General features: G+C 44.3%; 1 protein-coding gene across 2 annotated transcripts in view; it reads left to right on the top strand.

Moving 5' to 3' along the window:
- The window catches only part of LOC146179171 (uncharacterized), a 37,357-nt gene extending 18,640 nt beyond the window's left edge, over nucleotides 1–18,717 (top strand). The window contains exons 1-2 of one of the 2 annotated variants that reach the window (XM_084578853.1): nucleotides 10,997–11,560; nucleotides 15,071–18,717. In XM_084578853.1, coding sequence (XP_084434979.1) covers nucleotides 11,025–11,560; nucleotides 15,071–16,502 — 1,968 coding nt within the window. In that variant the 5' untranslated portion in view covers nucleotides 10,997–11,024 and the 3' untranslated portion in view covers nucleotides 16,503–18,717. Of the gene's footprint in view, nucleotides 1–10,996; nucleotides 11,561–15,070 lie in introns of those variants that run through there. The other variant, XM_084578854.1, reaches the window with a different exon arrangement.
- The last annotated feature ends 372 nt before the right edge of the window (nucleotides 18,718–19,089 follow it).

The following is a 19,089-nucleotide window of genomic DNA, read 5'->3' as shown; positions in this document are numbered from 1 at the left end:
AGTGGAAATAAAAGTAAACATTGTAAAATGCGGTTTCTGAGACACTTATTTTTGCGATGGAATGAGCACGGATTCGACCTTTCAACGATGCTTGGCAGCTAGATCGAGTCTGCGAACCAGCTAAGAAACTAAAATCACTGCCCTTTAAGGCGACGCGATCTGAAGAACGTGCGATAAGCTGTCGAGTGATAGGAGCCCGGTGTTAGCACAGTCTTGAAGTACTCTGACGGTAAGACGTCCCAATATTTGCACAGCCCGGGCAAAACTTCGGTTGGCCAACATAGCCTATCCATCGTCCCGGTGTCCATTGAATGTCAGATGTCACATATTTGCGTCTTAAGATTGATTTATGCAGTCCATTTTCTCTTTGTACTGGTGATGCTGGCACTTCGAACACATGCTTAAGGAACACATCACGGTAATACGTCATCCATTTTCTCTCTCTTTCTCTGACACTGCAGCATTCGTGAGCCTCTTTAGCAATTCGTTCAGGCAATATCTGTCGGCTCCTTTCCTGGACTTGGAGGATAAGGTTGGTATAGATGAAGAGCATTGGACGCAGACACTTGTGGCTGTTTGGAGGAGGGCTTGCTGAAGGGTGTGTTATCAGGCTGATCTTCAAGGAAACTTTATGTCGTGAGCAGAAAGCTCACTATCTGCACGCTTCTTTGGACACGCTTTTATCCTGTAGTCATTATATTTCTTACGAACTCCGCTCTAGTAACAGTATTGGCAGGCACAGTGAACGAACTCTACTGTAGGTGTCCACTAAGTCAAGTCGTAGCCCGTCTGACAGAAGGCAGAGTAAGGTAAGGGGTTTAAAGTGCATTGTCTCAACTGTTCCATCCAACAGTGATGTTAATGTAAGAGGTTTTTAGGGTAGCTGGCTGTGGCCTTGACAAACCAGTCGCTCTACATATGAATGATTCGTAGAGGTTCTTGCTCAAATTTTTGATACAAAATAGAAGGATAGAACAGATTTACATAGTGCAATGCCCACTCGCTGCAGCGGTAATTCACACATTTATTTGTTTCATTTTTAGAGCAAGCTGAAAGGGAACCATGGATGGAAGCATGGAGGCATGAACTCTGGTTTGTTTGCGGTCTAAGGCACTTTGTATACAACTATCATGATGCGACTCTAAGAATTAATATTTTATAGTGTCCGCACAATTTGAGACGGAGTGTTCCCGTTCCCGTTGTCGCCAGTTTGAGATTCAAAACCCTGTGTTTGCAATTACTAAGTGGTGTGAAAGACTCTAAAAAAAATTGCCGGCGATTATACGCTGCTTCCTAATGCGAAGATAATAAAATTAAATTACCAACACTAAGAAACTCCCCACCTGTGGTACGACGCAGGACGAACACTGTTGCCCCAAGTTCTCATTCCCTTCGCTTTTAATTGAAAAGCATTAGTTGTACCATTACAAAAAAAAAAAAAAAACGGTGGTAGCGCGCGTGCTGTGCTTTTAAGATAGTTCAAATGATCCAATGGATAGGAGGAAAATAAGGCGTGGTCTTCAAGCAGCCGCATGACACATGTAGCAAACCGAGTATCCAAGTCGACCCGTTCGCGGTTGAGGTCCGCCCCACTTAAAAAAGTAATCTATATATATATTCAGTTCAGTTCAGTCGTTCAGTCGTGTACGACTATTCGTGACTCTATGGACCATGTCACACCACGCTTTCCGGTCTCTCACTATCTTTCTAACATCACATAACTTCATCTGCAGTGCCTCCAGGATGCCATCTAACCATCGCGTTCGCTGCCTACCCCTTCTCCGGCGACCCTCAACCTTTCCCCACATCAAATCTTTCTCCAGCGACTCCTCTCGTCTCATCAGATGACCAAAGTAGCTGAGCTTTAACTCTAGAGTTTGACCCTCCAATGAGCAGTCAGGGTTTATGGTCGACAATATCGACTGATTTGATCTTCTGGCAGTCCAAGGAACTCTCAAGAGCCAGCACCACAATTCAAACGCGTCAATTCTTCGGCGGTCAGCCTTTCTCACAGTCCAACTCTCGCATCCATACATCACAACTGGAAAGACCATAGCTCGAGTTATACGGATCTTGGTTGGCAGACTAATGTCTCTGCTCTTTACTAGGCGGTCAAGGCTAACCATTGCTCTCTTTCCCAGAAGCAGGCGTCTCCTAATTTTATGGCTGCAGTCTCCTTCCGAGGTAATCTTGGAGCCCAAGAAGAGAAAATCTGTCACAGCTTCCACTTCTTGTCCATTGATGCTCCAGGACTTGATAGGGCTAGACGCCATGATCTTTGTCTTTTTTATGTTCAGTTTAAGCCCAAACTTCTCACTCTTTTCTTGAACGTGCATCAGAAGTCTATATATATATATATATATATATATATATATATATATATATATTGTTACGATGAAATAGCAAAGGGGTGTTTATTTACAGTGATATGGCAGTGGGATAAGGTGAAGCCTACTAGCCCCAGGCACCAACGCTTCGTCTTCTTCTTCTTCTTCACCATCACCATCCCTCATCGTCGTCATTAGCGTGACATTTCCCCCCTACTCAGACGAAGCCCTCTGGGCGTGTTCGTGAGTCGTGCGAGGCTGACACGGCTTCAAGCGGGCAACATGACACAGTTCGGTTTTGGCAGACCGGCGACCCGATGTTGTCAGGCGGGCTATCCCATAAGTTAAATCACTAAGGCGTTTGATAACCACATATGGGCCGTCATAATGGGCCAAGAGTTTTTGATGTAGGCCACGGCGCCGAATTGGACGCCATAGCCAGACTAAATCACCTACAGAGTACGTGACCCGCCGGTGACTGGAATCGTATCGCACTTTGGAACGTTCTTGTGAAGCACCAGACCGTAATCGGGCGATTCTCCGAGCTTCTTCGGCGAGACAGAGGGTCTCAGCCAGGCAGGGGTCTTCACGGCTTGTGAAGGGCAGGATAGTATCCAGAGAGTAGCGTGGCGGTCTGGCGTAAAGCAGAAAAAATGGACTGTATCCAGTCGTCTCATGCGTGGCGGTATTAAACGCATACGTGATGAAGGGCAGTATGGTGTCCCAGTTCTTATGCCCTGCGTCCACATACATGGCTAGCATGTTGATAAGCGTTCTGTTGACGCGCTCAGTCAAGCCATTTGTCTGGGGATGGTATGGCGTCGAGTGTCGGAAAGTTACGGAGCATAAACGCATGAGCTCTTCAATAACATCAGCAGTGAATTGTCGGCCCCGGTCAGTGATGACAATTCGTGGCGGCCCGTGTCGTAAGATGACTGAGTGCAGCAAGAAAAGCGACACCTGATGCGCCGTAGCAGATGGAAGAGCGGCGGTTTCACAGTAACGTGTGAGATAGTCCACGCAGATTACAATCCAGCGATTTCCATCCACGGACTTCGGAAACGGACCTACGAGGTCAATGCCTACTTGATCAAACGGGGCTGTCGGGGTCTTCACAGGGTGCAGCAAGCCAGACGGAGTTGCAGTTGGACGTTTGTGGCGTTGACATTGCTTGCAACTGGCAACGTATTGTTCAACCGTCGAGCGCATTCTGGGCCAGTAAAATCTTTCTTGAGCACGGTGGAGTGTTCTAACCGATCCCAAATGCCCAGAAGTTGGATTATCATGCATAACACGCAATACGTCCGTGCACAACGTCTTGGGAACTACGAGTAGGTATCGCTGGCCGACAGGCGAATAACTCTTTTTCCATAGGAGGCCATCATGCACACAAAAACGGCTTGTAGGTACGTTGGCTTGGGCAAAGAGAGGCTGCAGACTGGTATCATTTTGCTGTTCCGTTTTGAAAACATTCGTGTCGGGGAACGCTGGCTCGAGGGTCGATATATAATTGTCGAAATCGTCGCTTTCAGGTCCAGTCGTGGCCATTGGCATCCTAGAAAGACAATCTGCGTCTGCATGACGCCTCCCGCTTTTGTAAACCACGGCAAAGTCATATTCCTGTAACCGGAGGGCCCAGCGTGCGAGGCGACCACATGGGTCTCGAAGGTTCCGCAACCAACAGAGTGAATGATGGTCAGTTACGATAGTAAACGAACGTCCGTACAAATATGAACGGAAACGCTGCACAGCGAAAACTACAGCTAGGCATTCCTGTTCGGTGACTGTGTAGTTTCGCTCCGGCTTGCTCAGGGTACGACTTGCGTACGCGATAACATGCTCTCGTTCATTGTGCCGTTGGACAAGGACTGCACCAAGACCGATTCCACTAGCGTCCGTGTGTACTTCTGTCATTGCAGTAGGATCGAAGTGACGTAAGATGGGTTTCGATATTAAAAGAAACTTCAGTTGACGGAATGACGCGTCGCAGTCTGGTGTCCAGTTAAAAGTAGAGTTTTTGTGGAGAAGGCACGTCAATGGGTAAGCAACGTCAGCAAAGCGATGTATAAAGCGTCTAAAATACGAGCACAACCCTAGAAAACTGCGCAACTCCTTCACTGTCTGCGGGGGTTTAAAAGACTCAACAGCGGCAGTTTTCTGGGGATCCGGCATTACACCATCACCATTGACAAGGTGTCCTAGCACCAGCGCTTGGCGCTCTCCAAAGCGGCACTTTTTGGAGTTCAGAATTAGGGCGGCGTTGTGCAGGCAATTCAAGACACGTACTAGACGGTCATTGTGTTCTTGGAAGGATTTCCCAAATATCACGACATCGTCGAGATAGCAAAGACAAATGTCCCATTTTAAGCCGCGCAAAACTGTGTCCATAAAGCGTTCGAATGTAGCTGGCGCATTACACAGCCCGAATGGCATAACATTAAACTCATAAAGGCCATCTGGCGTTACGAAGGCTGTTTTTTTCTTATCTGCAGGGTCCATTGGAATTTGCCAGTAGCCAGATCTGAGATCAAGACAAGAAAAATAGGACGCACCAGGCACCAACGCTTCGTCTTCTTCTTCTTCTTCACCATCACCATCCCTCATCGTCGTCATTAGCGTGACAATATATAAAATTCGCTAGCACAGTATGACGGCTATGTTATGGAATAACTTTTCCGGTGCTTCGTATCTAAATAGTGATGCAAATGTTCATCATAGGGCGTTGAGATGGGTGTCATATATGATTTCTTGTTGGTTATACTGATCCATATATTGTGAAGGTCCAGGACAAGATAGCCTAAAGAAAGTTAGGAAGATGCCGGAACCATCAAATCGCTTGTCTTCAAGCTTCACTCTGGTACCCTTCCTCTAAAAACGTGGCTCAATGATAAAGGTATATTTTTAACTTGGACCCTCAACTGCGCAATCTGTAAAAAAACCACAGACCACCAATAACGTTTGTATGGACTGCTGTGATCCTGTTTTTCACTGAGATATATTGCAAAGAACCGTAAGGAAAGAACTACCCATTAATACTTACGGCATCTGCTTTCTATCCGTGCGAAGTGACGAGGTCCAGTACGACATGATGCTGGGCATCCACAGCATCACATCATCAAGAAAACTCGGATAGCATTTAGGCATGCGGAAGATAATGTATGCTCTGTCGGGAATAAATTCATTGAAATTGTAACGTTTCTTAGAGATCTTCTCCGTAGTCGGCCTGAGCAGTCTCATTGGATGGATGTGGTCGAAAGATTGATAAATATGAAAACGTTTTAATACATCGTTTTAGCCCAAGGTAGGATAGTGATTTTTATGGCTGTGTTTACTTTGTTGACTGGCACTTCAGAAAACATAACCGTAATGCCGAAGTGGTTAGGGCGCCCGACTACTGCGCCCTAGGATGCGGGATGGAATCCCAGCCGCGGCGGCCGCTCTTTGATGGAGGCGAAAAGCAAGACGCCCGTGCACTGTGCGATGCCAGTGCACGTTAAAGAACTCAGTGTGGTCAAACTTTCTTTTTGCCGTTGATGAAAAAATGTACAATAAGCTTGTCGAGCATTCGATATGACCGATGGGCTGCATTTTCGAGGATTTTGATAAAAATCTCCACGACGATATGCTGCATTCCTCCGAACTGACTCTGTAGTGCAATGACTCCTAGTTTGGACATCTGTTATCAAAATGCCCGAAGTCCTCGGTGTAAAGGAGCTAATTTTTTTTTCTAACGTTTTGGCCTGTTGTTACACCGCTGTAGTAGTTACCGAAACCCGGCTGTCAAGTGATATCCTTTCCAGCGATTTCTTTACTAATATTTACTCCGTTTTTCGAAGCGACCACCATGAAACAGGACCCAAACAAAGCGGAGGGGAAGCGTTCAATTCTACTTGCCGCTCTCTGCACTGTGTTCGACTTTCCAATCCGGAAACCGTTAAACAATGTGTGTGGCTTGCGCTCACTTTAAATTGACGTGGAAAACTTTTACTGGCAGCTTTCTGCATTCCTCCTAATCTGCCTCCTCCTACCTACGATGACATTTTTCTCTCAATCGAACATGTTATAACTTTCGCAGCAAACACAAACTATTTTAGGCGATTTTAATACTCAGTTATCTACTAACTCATTGACCTCTTCTCACAACAATCTTTGTATAGGAAATAAGTGCAACATGCTACCTGATTTTATAGCTTTTAACTCTATTCATTAACACAATTTCATTGAAAACTGCTTTTGAAACTGTTTGAGTCTCGAGCTCCAACATACCACTGACTCGTTTAAGCCTATCCTTCTAGATACTACTTCGGTCTCTGCCTCACGTTTTACTAATTCAGATCGGGCGGGGACCGACATAGACGCACGGGGCGACTATGTCGGTCTCTTCACTTTCTTCTCTTCTGTCGACTGGTCTCTTTTGAACGAAATTAGTGATGCCGACGAACAAGTCAGTCCCTTCACTAAAATAGTTCTTAATGGTGTGCGTCAGCACATACCTCTGCATAAGCCTACTCGTAGCAAGTTTCCTTTCCGATTTTCCGGGGAACTAAGAACGGCAATAAAACTTAAGGAACGTGCCATCGTAAAGCGAAATGCTCTTGGTTTGACAATTGGGCAGATGAGTTTCACCTCTTGCGTTCCATTTGCAAACGTTTATACAAACGGGACTATGATTCTAATCTTGAGTCCTTAGACAGGAGGGCCTCGAATTTTCCTAGTGAGTCCTGGCGATACGTTCGCAACCATTCTAATACATCGGATTTACGTATCAACTTCTCCATCAGGACCTCTGTCAAGCTTGCGAGCTTTTAGTCCTGTCCCCTTCTCTAATATAGAGAAAATAAAAGGCTGATTGATTGATTGATTGATTGATTGAGCTTAGTTGATTCTCACGGGTGTGAAATTCGGGATGTTGCCGACAGTTTTGCTCAAAACTTTTCCTCCGTGTACAAATCTCCACATTACGATTCCGTAAGCCTCCCATCTTGTGCATCAACTAATTTCGTTCTTTTTGACGAGAAGTTGATAACTGCGAGTTTTAAGCGTCTGAGACAATTTTGTTTCCTGGTCCTCACGGCATTCCAGCGGCAATAATAAAAGCCTTCAATTTGTACCAGTATCAGCAGTTTTATTTAATAACTTTATGAAAAATTCTGCCTCTCCTCGCGTGTGGAAAATGGCACATGTGTTTCCTGTCTTCAAGTCCGGAAACCAATCTGATGTTTCCAACTATTGTCCGATTTCTCTTCTATATGCAACTTCTTAACTTTTTGAATTAACTTTGCAAAACGTACTCTCCTTCCATCTCAAACATGTCATCATTCCCAACCAACATGGCTCCATATCGGGTCGCTCTACTTCTACCAGCCTAGTCACTTTTATGACGTATGCCTCTGCAGCAGTCCTTCAGAGAGTTCAGGTTGACACTGTGTACTGTGATATGAGAAAAGCGAGGTTGTTACTCACTCACTACTTCTTGAAAAGCTCGTACTCTCCGGCGTCGAAGTCTCACTCGTAGCCCTCCTAGGCAACTATCTCCTTGATCGCTCCTTCTTTGTCAGTGTCAATGGACAGACTTCCTTCGTTTATCCTGCAACCAGTGGAGTTCTTCAAGGTTCTCTATTAGGCCAGCTTTTTTTCTCTCTTTAATAATTCTCATTTGTGCTGATGATATAAAAATATTCAAGATAATACATTCTTTTCAAGATTGCTTGTTGTTGCACTCCGACATATCTGCTTTCTCTAATTGGTGCGCGAAAAATGGTCTTACCCTCACTTCTTCCAAAACTAGGGTTGTCTCTACTCGTAAAATGCATAGCTTTCTCTACCCTTATTCTGTGAATTCTGTGCTGTTAGGCAGGGTTGATGAAATTAATGAGCTTGGTTTACTTTTTGACCACACCCTTAGCTTCTCTTCTCATACTAAACGCAGTGCTCAGCGGGCTATGCCCGCACGTGGTTTCGTCTGCAGGCTTTCGAGAGAGTTCTGTGCCCTACTCCTGTTCTTAAAGCTGTACCTGCCCCCATGCTTGCCGCTTTTGGAGTACGCGTCGGTTGCTTGGAATGGCACTTGCAAATCGAACTGTGACAAGGTCGACTGAGTACAGCGAAAGGTTTTACGGATATATCAATATCGCTTTCCTTGTGGAACTTACTCCTTTAGCTTACCACATCTGCCTTCTCTTAACTGCCGTCGTATCAGGGTAGATATAATTTTCCTCTACACTCCTTCACGGCCACATTATGTGCCCTCAGCTCATAGCCTATATCATACTGCGCGTTCCGCGAAAGAGCATGAGGGAATTCAGACCATATCAAGTTTCTTCGCTTCTGCTTTCCCGCTTCCATCAGGACTGAATGCAGAATTTGTTTAATTCTTTCTGTCCTCACCTTGACATTTACAAAAACTCACTCTCTTCATTTATATTGGATTATATTCGCAAGCGTTGTACTCTAAACATTATGTATCACATATAACTTCTCCTTTCTAGCCTGTATTTACTTCAGTTTTGCTTTTCTCCTGTTCAATACTCCCTTATATTTAACTGTTTTAAAACTTTATATTCGAAACTTACTGTCCAGCGTTCAATAGCATTTCTTTATTGCATTTTTCTGTATTTATAGCTTGTCTTTCAGGTAGCACACATTTGCTGCGCCTGGAATAGTTGTTTATTTTATGTATATTTTCTTATTACTATACTCAACGACTGTTGTTTGGTCTTTTACTCTATTTATTGTTATATAGTGATGTGCTCTACAAAAAAATGCTAACTGATTTCATTCTCTCCCTGACTCTTTGTCAATGTTTCGTTTGATCTCGGTTCTTTTTTTTTTGTGTGTGTGTGTTCTATATGTGTGTGTAAAACGTGCGTGTGCATTTGTTGTTCTTATTTGGGCTGCAGCACAAAGATCACATGGTTGTTCCTGCGCACATAACTAAAGGTTGATTGATTGATAATTATTATTACTATTCGAGCTATATGCGAAGCAATGCTTTTACAGAGTTCTCAGTCTATAGCTCTCATCACATGGTAAGTTCATAATATAAGCAGATGATACTAGCATGTCTTTCCCATGCGTTTCAAGCACTGATCTTCCAGGTAGAACGAGAGGAAGATGATTATACGGTATGAAAGAACCCTGAACAAGAGTAGAGGGGAGGGAAGCCTCAGCTCGCAGGTCGAGCCAACGTTTCGACAAGTGGACTTGTCTTCGTCTGGGCAGAGCGATCATCACTAGCAGGGGTTTAAATACGCTTTTGCTACCGAAGAAGCACAGCTGGGGAGGGGGAAAGAGGAGGGTGGATGAGAAAAAAGTATGTCAAGGAGCGAAAAAAAAAAAATGTTTCTTCAGTATATATTTATCAGCCTGGAACGGGTAATCCTGTGGTCTGAAAAAAAAAAAATAAAAAGGTGAAGCAGCAGGAGCAGCTTACAATGCGGGGTCTATGATTAGTCAACATCTAAACCAGGTTCGGTGCAGACACACCTTTCTTGAAAAGGGACAGTCATTCCAAAGGGTCCTGATAAAGAATACAACTGCAGGGGAACAATTGCAATTCAAGCTATATAATAGAACTTGAAATGAAATTAACGCTTACGCCTTAAGCAACTATTTGCAAAATAACGTTAATACAACTAAAGCTGGGTTGTTTCACCCCCGCCATAAACATTTTGAGCTACCCTTGATAGAACTAGACAGTACCAGGATAGAATTTGTGCTTTCTTATAAAACATTAGGCGTATAATTTAGAGACGATGCGTCGTAGAACGACCATATCGGTTACTTAATATGCAAGCTTTCTAGAACAGTTGGTATCATGCGTCGTCATTAATTTAATTTTCCTATGACTGTTAACATGCTACTTTATGACTTTTTGTTCTGCTTATAATTAACTACGGATGTCTCGCATGGGCCACAACAACAGCTTAAAATAATAACAAACTTACTGTTCTAGAAAAACGGGTCGTACACATTGCATGTAATTTTGCATATTTTTATCCCACCGCTGGCCGTTTTCAGACGCACAACATTATACCAATAAAATCTATATACAACTATAGGCTGTGCTTGGAATACAAACTTGGAATAATGAAAAACGGTGACACCCTGATCGGACTCGCAAGGTTAGAACAAAACAAAACATTGTATAATGTCCGCGAAGCAAAGCCTTGGAATGTTCAGAAATTCTGTACCACTTATGGCCAACAACCGATGCTGTACTCGTTACCGACACTTTTAAACGAACTGTACGGCCTTGATAATCTTGTTCGGCCATCAATGACTTTCAAGCAACTCCGCGAAGTGTTAATTCATATTGTAGTTTCTGGTTGCTAATGCCATTTCGCCTACTCGTGTCCAGTCATTGTTTGATTACCTCCTTCCCCTTAATCCTCTTGGGTATTCCTCTTCTAATATAGGCATAACATGGAGAAGGGGTATTCGTTGTTCTTTTTTTTTTTTTAAGTTACATATAATCATTTAAGGTTTTTTTTTTTCTACCGGCCTACTTTTGTTACCGTCAATGCTGCTTTCCAAAGAAGAAGCTTTTCCCCTGACTTTCTCGCAACTACTGGTCGCAAATAAAATTTGAATATGGCATGATCGTCTATGCGTTTTGTTTCCATCGATACGTATTTTTCTCTGGGCTCTTTTTCTGCGCAGATCCTGGCTTTCAATGCACTTCCGGAATATTGAGCAATGATGCAGATTTCACGAAAGGTGTGGTTCGTCTCACTTTGGACAGCGGCGTATGTCTCAGCGTGGGAAATTGCTGTTGGCAATATCCGCCCCTTGAACTGGACAATGGTTGCGAGCGATCACCAGGACCTCCCGCCCAGCGCCTTACCGAACCTTTTGCAGTGCCCCGAAAACTTTCATGAATGCTCGGATGACCCTAAGTTCCCGAGAATGTTCCAGCTACCCGGACCCCTTTTTCGCTTTCTTCGGAACGATGAATTTCTGGTAACTTGTTCGTGTGCACCAAACTGCAAAGTCTTTGGTGACTGCTGCTGGAACGTCCACCTGTCTGAACTGTCGGAGGCTGACATTCCGCGAATTGGATGCGTACAAGTCGAAAGCCGCAGCACAGTAAGACCTCTTCCTCTGAAAATGGTCGTTGGATGTCCGCCAGAATGGACAGAGAAGGACATCAGACGAAAATGCGAAGAATCTGAATCCTTCCGTAGTATTTTCTACCGTATTCCTGTGATTGGCACCAACCACGTTATATATAGGTAAGAATCCTTGTTGCTGACTCGAAAACAGACTCTTTTAGAACGGGAGCTTTAATTCTCACATGCCGAACCTGGAGGTCATGTCCTTTCGGGGAATGACCTCAGATAAAGGACGAGGAACTGGCGCCACTCGCTTCTCTACCGCACGTGTGGCGCGCAGTGTCGGCTACTTCTACTTCTGGTTCGCTTGTTCCCTACTTCGCACACCTCCCAAACTTATTCGTACAGGTACATATGTCCACAAATACGCAGCATTGCCTGAAACAATGAAACAGCCTTCCAGTCTCTTTCCCTCCACTGCCCTCTCTGCCGATCTGGCTCGCCTCCTGAAATCTCGTCTACACCTTTTTGCCTAGAACAATGTTGCCAGGGTGTGGTCTACTTGGGGTTCGCAGATAGATACGAAGCAGACACGCGCTGCATTTTTGTGACGCTCGCAGACAGCCATGGAGGAGTTACTCTACCGTAAACCGTGTCTGACCATGCTTAATCGAGCTTACGCTCTCTAAGCTAGTTTCATCCGGAATGAACCACAACAGTTGCTTTATTCAAATCCCAGTCTCCAACACATCGCCGTTATTTGGGGAGGATTATACAGCATTGGTGAAACTGCAGTGCCTGTTTTGCAACGTCCGAGGAAACGAGACCCTGTAAAAGGATGCTCACCTGTGGTCCTATCCACAGATCTCCGTTATTCGCAACAAAGTAAAAGAAACGATAGCAGCACTGTCAGTCTGAGCACCTTACAATCCAGCCTACATGCCGACACCAGTATGTTCGCATTACTGTATCGCCACTGAAACTTTAGGAGAAAAAATTGCCGACAATTACGTTACTTCCTAATGCGAAATTTGAGCGCAGCTCATCAGCTGTTTCACCTTTTCGATAGGCTGAGGCAAAGATTTCGAGCAAGACACGTATGTACAATTAAAGACGTTTTTTTTTATTTTGCACACGTATTCCTTCAAGAAACACTCCACTAACAGTTTTTGGATATCATGAAAGAAGCTTTGTGGTCGGAAAAATGAAGAGAGCAATTAAGTTATCGGGAGGTTGCGGGAGACAGCGCGTGAGCCCATAGGAACGTTGCGCGACGAAAATATAGCTGCGACTGACTGATGGCGCTGACGCCGCTAGCGAGTGAAGAAAACGTGCCTGTGCGTTTCGTCTTGGGATGCACGCGCCGTGATCCGCTGATAGCGAGCCGGCATTTCGGCAACCGGAGAGCACCCTCGCCGCCACACAGGAAAAGGGGGTGGGCGGATGGGGGGGGGGGGGGGGGTATACGCAGCCGTATGTAAAAGTACTGGAATATATACGTATATATATCACAGTGCTGCTTAAAGAAAGTAACAAAATTCTAATAACGAAAGGTGTTAGGCAAGGAGTCACCATCTCCCCAGTGCTATTCACAGCTTGCTTAGAGGAAGTACTCAGACTTGAAATGGGAGCAGTTAGGGATAAGGGTTGATGGAGAATACCTCAGCAATCTGTGATTCCCTGATAACAATGCGTTGCTAAGCAACTCGGGGGATGAAATGCAAATAATTATTGATGACCTAGACAGGAAAAGCAGACAGGTAGGCTTGAAAATAAATATGCAGAAGACCAAAGTAATGTTCGAAAACCTCGGGAAGGAATAGCAGTTTACAGTAAGTAGCAAAGCAGTGGAAGTGGTGGGCGAATGTGTCTACTTAGGGCAGGCAGTAACCGCAGATACAGGCTATGAAAGAGAAATAACTAGGAATACAAATTGGGATGGAGCGCATTTGGCAAATACTCGCAGACTATGGCTTGCATCTCACCTATGGGCCTAAAACGTGGAGGCTAAAGAAAATGATTCTACCTAAGTTGAGGACAACGCAGAGGATTATGGAACGAGAAACGTAGGTGCAACATTACAAGTTAGGAGGCGTGCACAGCGGGTCAGAGAAATAACTCAGGTTAATAAAATTGTGGTGGAAATTAAGAAGTGGGCATAAGTAGGGTATGTATTGCGAAGACAGGATAACTGATGGTCGCTGAAGGTAGCAAATTTCATTGTAAGTGAAGTAAAGCGTAGCAGAGGGAGGCAGAAAGTTCGATGGGCGGACGAGGTTAAGACGTTAGCAGGGCTTAATTGGATGCAGCAAGCACAGGACCGGGTTAATTGGAAGAACATGGCAGAAGTCTTCACATTGCAGTGGGGGTATAGTCCGGCTGACAATGATGATGAAGTATAGTGAAACATAAGCCATTTGTCGTGGTGGTTTTCAGATGGTGACACATCTACAGTTGAAACTGCAGTTCCCGAGATTTCATAATATAATCATTTCAACAGCCATACCCAATGAAACGTTTTTTTCGTTACTAGAACATGAAACCCGTTCTTGTCTCATGCACATTTACAAATTTTACTAATCCTTTCGATGGTTAGAGTTACAGGGGAAGTGGAGGATGTTTTGCGCAGCTCACTACGGGAGCTATACAGCTTTGTATCATAGGCTTGACGTTCATGGTCGCCGAGGACAAAATAATTTCGGTCATATAGGGAGGCCGGAGGACTGGTCGCCGTTCCGCTGAACTCTTGTCAACCAACTTTCCGACCATTGAGGCAATTTCGTGACCAGGTTGGCTGGTAGCATTGGCGTGCGCTGACGTTTAGGCTAGTTTTGCATCGGGACGACATCCCTGGAAGCTGGCATTCGGAAAATACGCTGATCACGTGACACGGCCAACTGGCCTAGGTAGTCCGGATTCAAAAGCTTTTACGAATGATAAGAAAAGCGACAAGCTGATTGTGCTGCGTCTAAGAAAACCTTCAGAGACAAAATTGCTTCAAAAGGTATTGTATTTCACTCGTGAACTGGTTTAAGATTCTCAACAATTTTCTCATCAAATATATCCATGTCCCCGCCGAAAAAGTACAAGAACTCACAAAGGGTAGTGACGAATCCGAATATAACAGAAAAAAGAGTAAAATATGTGTGCAGGCAAAAAGAAGTTAATCCATGCTTTTTTGGGGGTCAGGCTTGTTTTCATCTCTACGAATATTATTTACAGCGCGATCAACATTACGCTTGACTAAAAGCAGCGGTGTCGCATTCTCCGCCTATCAGCCTTATGTGACATCAGCCTTGCAACCGCTGTTGAGTTGACAACGAACCCGGCAATGAAGTCCAACCTATTCCATCGACAGCTGGCGGATTGAAAGTCACCGCAATCAGTCTGGGCAAACTTTATTGGATTGCCTAGGCAGTTGTTCATGGCAAGCGACACTAAAACATCTACATCGTGATGTGTCATGATAGAATTGTCGTTTATATGAGCTCCGCGATTCGTTCTATTCACATAGTTCTCTTTTTTGGAAACTACCACAGCGTACCTTCGATTGTAAAATTTGCGATAGTCTACGAAGCAATGCATTTTGATACGGCTAGGCTTAAGTCACAACGCATGCTGTCTTTGCCGGCATATGTTTCGAGGCACTCACTCAAATTTACATTTCGTTCTGCTTTTTTCTTCTTTCAGGAACGGCTTCTGCGCCCTCTGCAACAATGACGCTGCCAATGCGACTTTCTGGAACACCACAAGGTATCAAGCGGAGAATAAAACAATGGTGGACATTCCAGGCGAAATATTAGATAAGCAGGCATTTTACATGAGGTCATGCACGACAAACAATTTCACCACAACATGCACACAAGACAACGCCAGAGATTGGAGGCTTAAATGCAACATGTACTATGCACCTGTGGAAGACTATACTGGCGTGGAATTCAAGAACGTATACTGTGCCATGTGCAATGGAGCTAACCTGTCTGCGCTATCCTGCAGTCCAGAACGCGTGGAAAATATAGAAGATATGGGCGGAAAACGTGACCCACCTAATTTGGCAGCAATTTTTAAGCCTGTGAAAAGGACACCCACCTGCTTCGCCGAATACAGTGGCCGCTGCTACATTAAACACGAGGCGGATAAGAAAGAGCCATCTCCATGGGTCAACTTGGAAAACACGCCTACGACGCCCCCGCAGGGCCACGAGGATGATGAGGATGAACTTTCCAGACGCTACGACGTTGAACACTACCTCACCGTGGTCTGCATGTCCCTCTCTATAGGCTGCCTTCTGCTCAAGATTGTTGCCTTCTGCGCCTATAAGAATTCGCGCAATTTCTCGTCCAAGTGCACGCTTTGTCTCGCCTTTACACTGCTGTTCACACATATTTTGTTTCTAATTACTAACTGCATTAAACTTTCGTCTATTGGATGCGTGGTGGGTGGCGTGCTCACTCACTACGGATTCCTGTCGACATTTTGCTGGACGTGCACTCTGTCCTACGACATCAGCAAGAATCTGACCGCCATAAAGCTTTCTTCAAGACAGAACAGTAAGCTGGCCGTGTATGGACTCTTCACGTGGGGCTTGCCTCTCGTCATCACTGCTTCAGCTTACACCGTGGACCGAACGGCGCCTGGCACGGCCTTGTCACCAGGCTATGGCAATCCCATTTGCTGGATAGGGACGTTCTGGAGTCTCATCCTCTATTTTCTCATACCTGTAGCGGTGCTCTTGCTCTGCTGTTTTTTTTTCTACTTCAGATCGGTGTCGTATATTCGCCAGACATCCTCTGCTGCCGGTTCAGGACCAAGAGAACTGTCGCCAAATGCCGCTGAGGAAGTAAGAAGCACGCAACAGCGCAACCACGCAGCTCTTTTTGTAAGGCTTGCCATGATCATGTGTTCGCCTTGGATCGTCGCGTTTGTGGGTACCTTTGTTGTGTCCCAAGTTGTCGACTGCATTGTCAATGTTCTGGTGGGTTTGCAAGGCGCCTATTTGTTTTTCGCTTTCAAGGATTACCAGCATTTTCTATCATCGTTGCGGAAACGAGGCATTTCATTGTACCCATTCAAAGGCTCTCGAACATCCGAAGAGCAAATGTCTTCGCCAAAGAAAAATTGAAGGTTACAAGCTCAGGGTTTCAAGGTTACAAGCTCGTTGAACTTCAGACTTACTGTCATGAATGAAGGTTCTGGAACGCGGACTCACTATAAAAAATTCTAAAGTGGATTCGCGGCGGAAACGTATTTCTCCAACGCATTCTCATCCAACACATTTTTGTCTGTGATGGTACATAGAGAGTAAACGAAAAATATAATAATAATTCTTTCGCTATCTATCCTAGCAGCTAAAGTTCGACCATTTCTAAGTTGCGCGTTTAAGGAGGTTATAAAAAACTGCTGGAGTGGAAGTCGCCTAACCCTCCAATGGGCTCGGGTGAAGCCTGCGGCGGCCATCTTGAGGTAGGCAAGAATCGGCTTGCTAAGCTTTGGGGAGCGCTGTTCGCTGGCGTTACCAGTGTGTCTCAAGTGTTTAAATAATTTTTAAGTTCTGATGCAATGCTGTGGGCTATACGATGAGCCATACTGGATTCGAACTCCCTGAATTTTTAAATACCTCGACGATATCCGAGTACTGGGCTGTTTTTTAGCACTACTCAGTGCACTGCAATTAATTGCAAGTCCTAATTAAACGTAGTGAATTAATAACTGCTATTAAACGGACTTTACGCACATCAGCTAGTTATACATCATTAGATGGCTGACGTCGAGCATAATTGCACTGGTATAGTTCTAGGTCCTAATTAATTACTGCTAATTAGCTAATTCTGTATCAGAATAAAATTCATGCTGTAGCTACAAGTTGTATATCGGTTGGCAGCTAATGCCGAGTATAATTTCACTGCACTGACAGCAAGTCATAAATAATTGGCGATAATTAGTAATTGTGATTAAAAATTGAAGTTATTCTATACTTTGAAGTCACATGTCGCAGCCTAGCTTATATCGAATACGGTTGTATAAACTAATGTCATTGCACTGCATTAAGGTTCTAACTTCTGATGATTAGTGATTACGATCCAAACTTAACATTACGCTACAACGTCAGATTATACATCGCTGAAATGATCTTGAAGAATAAAATCCAAAGTCAAACGGTAAACAACGCAGAAGTCAGCAAAACATAGCTAATGTGCGTCTAATTCCATTTAGCCGAGTTAGACGGCCAATTTCTTTTCATTTTAGCGTGCCCATTATGCAGTTTCCTCGATCGGGATTGGACTCATGACCTGTGAATTAAGAGGTGCATACCTTGGCCAAGGCTCACTGCAGCTGGAGTTAAAGCTCCCTTTAATGCTTAAGATATACCTAGCTCCGCCCGCAAGTAGAAAATAATATGCATGCATAACAATACGAATTTCTTTATATACTTTAATGTATACTATTGAGATGCAGAAGCGAAAAGTCACGTAAATTGTAAAAATAAAGGTAATTCAAGCATGAGAAATAACAATGCATGTAACGAACCTGAGTAACAATTGAATTCAGTATTTTAAATAGAAGCAAGGGGAGAAACATAGCTTCCGATACTTCACAAAAATAAACTCGTGCTGCTGTAAATAATAAAACTAACCATCACACTGATACAGCCACTTTATAAAAGCTTGAAAGCAGGAGGTGCTATCTAAGGATCCAGGAGGAACATTAATACTGGCGGTTTGTACCACTACAGAACTTTGCCAACAACATGAATGCAAACATAAAACCGTTTATATTTGGTAAACAGAACTAGCTGAAACATATTTATGATTGAAATAGCAAGTTGATGTAATACTCGCAAATAACAAAGTCAATAAATTATTAAATTCCAGGAAGTGCTACTCTGCTTAAGTGTAAAGAAGACATTATTTCTTCGGAGTACATTATTCACCAATATTCCCATCGATTGGATGAAGCCGCAAACCTATATGCGAAATCATGGTCACACTCATCTTTTTTTTCCAACTATGAACAATGACACCAGTCAAGGTTAACGTCATGATCCTGATGCTGCATAGGGAAATTTTTTTGGTTCCTAAATAAGGTAAGCCATGAAAGGACGTACCTCAGTTTGTCATTTCTACTAAACATATTCCACTGTTTTGTTATGCAATGAATCCTGATTTTACATAGAGCTACTATACAAAGCTTGTAGGCATGCTTGCCTAAAGATCGTAGTCACAACCACCTTCGTTTCCCGTAGAGGCTGAGGCTGATAAAACTTTATTCACAACAAGTGGGAGAAATAGGGGAAGTCATCTAGCGTGCCGTAGGCCGTGGAGACTAGAACTATTGAACCACGAGCCATCACAACTTGAATGCCAGCTTAGGTATGAATTTACGTCCATCTTGGATAATATCCGGCAATAAGCAACTAATCGCGCACCTCTGGCCTATACGAGACCCGTCACGCACAGCGAAGTCCTGGAAGCGGAGCTGGCAGACCGTTCGCCCGCCTATCAGGGGGACACGCAAAGCTACAGACAGAAATATGAACGCCGAAGACAGTCCTGGCGTACAAGTGGTGAGCTGTTGTGCGAAGAAGGCGCGGAGCAAGCTTCCGTACGTGGAAGGTTCCGGCAGCGCAGCGGCCGTGACGGCTACAGGATCACACGGCATAGGGAGCGGCCGAGCTTTCTCCCGCCAAATTTGATGGCACAAACTCTAGA

This window comes from Amblyomma maculatum, chromosome 9 (assembly GCF_055883805.1).
Source record: "Amblyomma maculatum isolate TAMU_Amacu chromosome 9, ASM5588380v1, whole genome shotgun sequence".
Classification (NCBI taxonomy): Eukaryota; Metazoa; Arthropoda; class Arachnida; order Ixodida; family Ixodidae; genus Amblyomma; species Amblyomma maculatum.
Note: the sequence above shows the minus strand (reverse complement) of the source record. Positions and strands in the feature narration are given on the sequence as shown.